The sequence below is a fragment of the Mchenga conophoros genome, linkage group LG14, assembly GCF_057382185.1.
Source record: "Mchenga conophoros isolate Kocher_MC1m ecotype Shallow Benthic linkage group LG14, M_conophoros_male_GT1.1, whole genome shotgun sequence".
In the NCBI taxonomy this organism is placed as follows: Eukaryota; Metazoa; Chordata; class Actinopteri; order Cichliformes; family Cichlidae; genus Mchenga; species Mchenga conophoros.
Window position 1 is genome coordinate 41,106,364 of NC_140539.1, and position 7,159 is coordinate 41,113,522.

Below are 7,159 nucleotides of genomic sequence, written 5' to 3' on the forward strand. Positions count from 1 at the left end.
CCTCACTGGAATCTGACTTCTCCTGTGAGGACGAGAAGATGATGTGGTATGTGACTTTTGTTGCCATGATGCCAGGTCTCTCTTGGAAATGAGATTTTTAATCTCAATGAGATTTTTTTTACCTGGATAAATAAAGGATTAATAAAAAAAGAGTGTCTTTCTCTCCATCTTCAAGCTGGCCAAACGTCATGACTTTATATCAGTAAATGGTTTTAACTAATTAAGAAAATGTTATGTGGAGTTTCCCTTATTTTTTCCAAAAAGTTAGATCATAAAGAGGTTTATAATTACTTAACACTCACTAACTCGCGCTGACATAAAATCTTATATCACTTTAAAGGTTTGTTTAAAAAAGAGAGAGGCAAAAATGATGTTTTCCTCATTATACTGATATTTGTCATTATACCATCCATAGATCATAAAAGTCAAGAGCATATTTACAAAAACAAACATATTCCTTTTCTGTCACTTTTTATGGTTTTAAACTAAAATAGCTGTAAAATAGTTTTGGTTGTCCAGTGATGTTTCTTCTGTCTCCTCTCCTCGTCCAATCCATAAAGTAGAGTCCAACTGCTCCCTGGACCCTCTGCAGTACCTCAACACTGATCAAACCCAGGCCACGGTAGGTAGAGTGCTGATGTGTCTGCTGTGTGTGGTTGTTACTTGTTGCTGAGGAATAAATATGAATGTGTTTGTGGTGTGCAGGTCAAGCTGGCTGCAGGACACAAGTTTGACAGAGATGTTGAACTGCTGATTTATTACAAAGACGCCCACCAGCCCACTGCTGTGGTGGAGGCAGGACAGGCCTCTGCTGAGCCGGGTGAGTGAAAAATAAGTGAAGTCATTAGTTTGCAAATAAAAATTCAAGATCCCAGTTCTTCAACCTGGAATTTAATTGTATTGGAATATATTGGAAACTGTAAACTTGACATTTTTCTGTCCTTTTCATGTCTCTGATGTGTTCAATGGCTTCATGTGGAGAGTTTGTGTTGGTAGTGAATCAATCTGAAAATATGAGTAATACTCGCACCAGCAGTGCCAGAGTATTCATAAAGTGGTGTTAGAGTTACAAAATATTTCCTCAAATCTTTCCTCAAATCGTTCCTCTCACACAGTGGCCTCACCATCTTTTCCCTCTTCCCTTCAGGACAGTCCTCTGCTCCTGTTGAAGAGTTTACCAATGGGCTGCTATTCAAACATTTTACAGTTTGGGGTCTCGTTGTGAACACATCTTCCCGTGAGTTGTATTCATGTGATCTCAGTGACTTAAAGTGATATCACTGTAAAACACCATGTTGCCTTTGGATGCTTCTGCAAAACTCCAGGTTATGTTTGATTTACTTGCTAAAACAGATTACTGAAAGCATACTTGTATACCTGCCAAAGAGTTGAGCTTTTGCTTGTGTAGATGAAAAAACTCTCCTCTTTTGCTGTTTGTCTTTACTGATGGAGAGGTGGGGAACACCAAAGAAGTGATTGAGAATTCAGGTTCTCACAGGTAAAACAACAAAAAGATGATGACATGTGCTGCGTACCAAACCTGTGTGTCTTAAAAACAGCTGTTGTATTGCAGGTGTTTCTCTTTTGGGATTGGGGAAGGGGCCAGCTCTGCTCTCATCAATGGGATGGCCAAGGAAGGAGGAGGTCACGCTCAGTTCATCACAGGGACTGACAGGATGCAACCAAAAGTAAGACAATGAGTCATAACAATTATCATGAAAAGGCAAGATGATATTATTATTTGAACAGAAGACATAAATTCCAAAAACATAAATGTATATTTTTTCAGGGTTTTTCATTATTTTTCAGGTGATGCAGTCGCTGCAGTTTGCTCTGCAGCTGACTGTGGTCGACATCTCAGTCATATTGGATTTACCAAAGGAAGTGTCTGTCACTGTCCTCTCTCCACTAATCACAACACTTTTCCAGGGTCAGAGGTCACTGATTTATGCCGAGCTCACTAGGACAGGTAGGAGCAGCCTCTCATGTTGTTGGCAAACTAGATCAATCTGCTGGGACATCTGATTTTAGGACAATCACTTGCTTTTCCAAAGGACACTGACAACCAGACATTAGATGCCACAGCCCTGGCCCACGGTACATGAATCACAATGTGTTACTTCAGAGGTGTGATGTTTTCAGGGGTTTTTTTTTCTGCGCTGCAGAAAATTGTAAAACTACTGTGAACTTGGTGGATCTGTCCAGATCTTTGACTGGAAACTATTTCTATGAATGAGTGGTTTAAAATGTGTAAGTGAAAAGCTGCCATATTTCAGGTCCCAAAGTCAAACGAACACTGAGGGATCACTGAGAGCTAAAAACGGTCTAACTTCTTTCATCTTTAATAAAATGATCAGCGTTGCTGTTTTACCGGGTTTAACAATTAAGTTTAACATCCAGGCATCCATGAAAACAGAGTTTATTCAATTTAACTGAGTTAGAGTTTTGCAGTAAGTTAGCTCGCTAGTTTCCACCTAAACATGATCATCATAAGCAGTGTTACCAATTCATACACTGGTTTATCATCTAGACTTTTTGTCTCATGCAGCACCATGATCAGGTCCAGTTTTTATTTCATCTTTGATTTTTCAGCTGCTGTGCCTGAGCAGCCTCCCAGAGACCCTTTGTTGCAGTTAGTCTTCCTCCAGAAGCCATCTGGCTGCTTGATCCAGCTCTGGCTGCTGCACCGGGAAAGAGCAGTGAGGAGGTGGATTGATAAATGAAATTCATAACAAAAATTCATAATGGACTTTTTCCATTTAGGAATAATAAAAATTTCTTTTTAATTGCTATTAACTGACAGTCAGATAACCAGCTTTTAAAAACATATTCATAAACACTTTGCAGTCAACAAAATTTGCACAGAGGTTATAGATGAAATAAAAAGTATCACGTGTTTTCTAGGTGTGTTTATGACTCTGTTATTGTACATATTCTGTGTTATACATCATAATCATTCCAGTCTCTCTCTTTTTTTTTTTACTGTTTTAATCTTTATAAAACTCTTATTTATTTATTTATTTTTGTGATTTCTGCTGCCCTATTGGTCTGGTCTCTCTTGAAAATCTGAAAATGTGATATTCATAATAAAAGGATTTAAAAGTTTACTGCCAAAAAATTATTAAACTTCATAACAGAAATGTGCTAACTGGCTTGAAATAGATTGAAACTGTTATGAGATTGCTTCAGGGAGCAGACATGACACCGTCTTTTAGGTTTCGTCATCACTTTGTATTATGCGCACAACACCACCCTCCTCTGGCTTCCACGTGAACTGCACCTTAAACATCAACTGTTTACAAATGTCATGACACAAACAAACGTTTCAATACCGTAAATCACTTTTTGGACTGCGATCACTTTTTGGCACAACATCGGCTCTGATAACATTTAAAGCGCATTGAAAAACTATTCTTTAATGCTAAAAATCCATTATCAATTGTAATTATTTATTTATTTATTTAAATTTCAGATATCGATCTTCATTTTTGTAAACTGGTGAATTAATGATTTTTTTAAAGAATTAAAACGACAAAGTTTGGCAACATATTTTTTATAAAGGATGAATAAAACAGTAAAACAAAATGAGAAATATACATATTTTTGAAAAAGCTATGATAATTAGACGAACTTTATTTTAAATAAATAAAATTGATTTTCGGTGCCACTGGGAGTCATGGTGATGATGACGTGTTTGAGTGCAGGTATAAAAGCAGGAGGCAAAATTGGAATTCGGGTTTCACGTTTGAGCGCAAACAGGAGCTTTTTCCCACTAGTGCTGTGAAAACTCGGATTTTTCAAACTACAGCCAACGTTTGAAAATCTTCAAGAAGGATTTGCAAAATGACTTCTACAAACTTCAGTCGCGAGATGCACCTGCTCTCCCTTTTCATTGACGAGGTGATAGATCAATGCTATGGTGAGTGCAGCAGGCTAATATGTCAGAGTGCTAGCAAACAAATACAACTTAGATTTTTGTCTTTTATTGTTTGGAAGTAGGACTTCATGAGTGTTAACGTTTAGGATGAGATGTTTCATACTTGAGTAACATCAATTTTAACATGTGCCAGTACACTATAAAGATGGCGCCATGTTTTTTTTTAAATTGCTGGAAAAAAAAACCAATTGAATGCACGCGCCCTGGAAACGACGTAAAGCGTTGGAGGACGTTGACGTCAGCGCGCGGCCGTTTTTGCATGTAGAGGGTTTGAGTTGACATGTTTGGGCTGCTGGCGCTGAGTTATACCTGAAAGTTTCATAGATTGTGAATTTTATAAAGCTGGAGAATGGAGTTTTAAAAGTTCACAGAGTCGCTGGATGAGTTTGAGATTGAAACAGTGTGTGCCTGCAATGAGGTGGTGGAAGGTTTCTCACCTAAATGTAGCTGCTTTATTCTCAAAATATCGGTGCTCAACTAATATGAAGATATTGCTCCTTAATGTGAATGCGTATTAAAACCTCAGTGAAAGTCCATGCAGCCTTACACCGCATGAAAACTTTTACCAAAAAAGGTGAAGGCTTTCATAAACAATGAGTTCTGCTGGGAGCTTCTTACTGTTTGTGTGTGGAAGAGCTTATGATGATGTAAAGCCATGTCTGGACAATTTAAATTCAGGCTTTAATTTGTGTGATCACATGATTAACGTACACGCATGCTTTGCTTTCTCGTAGCTGAGCTGGTGAGTCCAATCACTGCTCCTCAGATGGTCGTCATTAACTTGAGGAACCGTGAACTGAGCAGCAGCCAACTGGACTCCATGTCCCACCTGGTCCTCACTCTTTACCATAACCTGGTGACGGGGTCCAAGGACTTTCCTTACATACCTTTTAAAGGATTGTTCCACCGGGACCAGGTGACGACACCATTTGTCCATGTGAGGCAGAGCCAGAGAGAGAACACCACTCCTTCTCCTCCTACGGACTCACCAGCTGGCATGATGCTGCCGCCTGCGGGCTCCAGCTCTCATCCACGCTTCCTGACTCCAGTTCTTCCAGAGAAAGCGGATCTTGCTGTGCTGAAGGCAGATCGGAGGAACTGTGTCGGCACCTTGACTGTCGACGGCCTCCTCGTCACCAGAGTCATCTCCACTGTTTACCGAACAGAGGACACTGAGATGACGAACCGCTGGAGAATAACAGACTACAGCGCGGACGGCAGAGTTCTCACTTCGGTGCTCTGCCGTTTTCTAAATATGTCGGCAAAGCGTGCTAAGAGGAAGGCTCCGGAGGAAGAGAGCAGCATCCGGAGCCCGACTCCAGCAAGGAAGCGCTTGAGATTATAATATACAGTGAAGCATGTCGAACGTCAGCAAGCCTGAACAAAGTGGTAAGTAGTAAATAGTGCTTAAGGTTGTTTCTAAAATAATGTCCTAAAATATTTGAAAATCGTCGAGGTTTTAACTTCTATTCTTTCTTTTCTGCCTCTTGTTTCTAAAAGTCAGGAAAAAGAGTCACGCTGCGAAGAAACTCCACACAGAAGATTTTCCCTCAGTAAAATGGTAAATATATTCATCTTGTTATGACGTTTGCTCACAATAACCAGGAGTGTTCCTGTGTTTCTGAAGTGATTCACTCTCATTTGGTGTTATTTGATCCAAAGACAACTGAGGGTCTTCAGAGCAGCGTGAACGGCCGTCACCTGAGAGAAGACAGTCCTGGCACCTTTGTGGTTCCCTCCAGGTACTCCAGCTTCATCCCACAGTCCAGAGAGATGCAGTTAGGTTGAATGTGAGTGTGAATAGTTGTCTGTTTCTCTGTGTTAGACTGACCTGTCCAGGTTGTACTCCTGCCTCTGGCCCCATAACAGCTGGGATGGCTCCAATCTTGAATTGGATAAGCTGAAGAAATGGATGGAAGGAGGATCCAAAGAGAAACATCAAAGGCCCTCTCACAAAAAAAAGATAAGAACTCATTTTACACATTGTTGAAACATCCTGAAAGTTATTTGTTCTGTTTAGAAACTTGTTGAACTGTTGTTTCGACTTGTTGTTCATTTCTTATTCGGTTCAGCTGTGTTTCTATGTGTCCTTAGTTCCCATAATCAGCCTCCTGTGTGTAAATATTGTGTCAGTCTCCCTTTGTCCCTTGTCAGAGTGTTAATCTCCGTCCCCTCGTGTTTCCTTGCCTCAGTAGTTCTGTTTCCTATAGTTTTCCCCCAGTATAGGTTTTGGTTTGACTTTTTCAGTTCCCTTTGTCAGTCTTTGTATTTAGTATTTCTTCATCAGTCTCATCACTTTCCTCTGCAGAGAGAAAACAATAAAAAGACCTGAAGAGGTCTTTTTATTGTTTTCACCAAATAACACCAAATGAGAGTGAATCACTTCAGAACAACAGGAACACTCCTGGTTATTGTGAGCAAACGTCATAACAAGATGAATATATTTACCATTTTACTGAGGGAACATCTTCTGTGTGGAGTTTCTTCTCATCTTGGCTCTTTTTCCTGACATTTAGAAACAAGAGGCAGAAAAGAAAGAATAAAAGTTAAAACCTCAACGATTTTTTAATGTTTGGGATATTTTAGAAACAACCGTAAACACTATTTACTACTTACCACTTTGTTCATTCTTGCTGACGTTCACTCTCCTCATCTTCTCTCTAAAGGACAAATGACAGTAAAGAGGGAATCGTTTTAGTAACTTTATCAACCAGGTGAGCAGAATTTTAGATATTTATCAATATTCTGATTAAAAGCAGAGTGAATACTTATCTTTTTACGAGAAAGGGTTCAATCCGTCCTGTCTTAGGTCTTAATGTCACCTTGTCTCCTCTCTGTTTTCTCTGAAAAACAAAAGACAAATGGGAAGAAAAAAATTAGTAAATGATTTCAGCAACTAGAGGAAGTGTTCACTGAGGAGGAGCTGTCATAATAATATAAAATCAATATGTACTTATCTTTTTTTTAATGAGAGTTTACAGAGCACGCTGGCTTCGCTCCTCTCTGAAAGTTACCTGGATAAAGGATAATAACAATTAATAGCATCATCAAAACAGACAAACCTGAAAGAATTGCTGATCAGAGTTGTCTGTCTGCTTTTGGCTAAAGGCCAACGTATCGACCTTCCTTGGGACAGAAAATAATCTGTGTCTTAGTCTTAATACTCGTCAACAACACACACAAAACAAAAATGAGCATTTAAATTTAAATGACATAAATAAC

The 7,159-nt window shown here is 39.3% G+C and overlaps 1 protein-coding gene across 1 annotated transcript; it reads left to right on the top strand.

The window, feature by feature from the left end:
* Nucleotides 1–3,748: 3,748 nt before the first annotated feature.
* On the top strand, nt 3,749–5,644 carry LOC146560497 (uncharacterized). Its single transcript, XM_085245242.1, has 4 exons — nt 3,749–3,919; nt 4,672–5,326; nt 5,438–5,498; nt 5,600–5,644. The coding sequence occupies exons 1-2, from the start codon at nt 3,844–3,846 to the stop codon at nt 5,280–5,282; spliced, it is 687 nt and encodes a 228-aa protein (XP_085101368.1). The 5' UTR covers nt 3,749–3,843; the 3' UTR covers nt 5,283–5,326; nt 5,438–5,498; nt 5,600–5,644.
* Nucleotides 5,645–7,159: the final 1,515 nt, after the last annotated feature.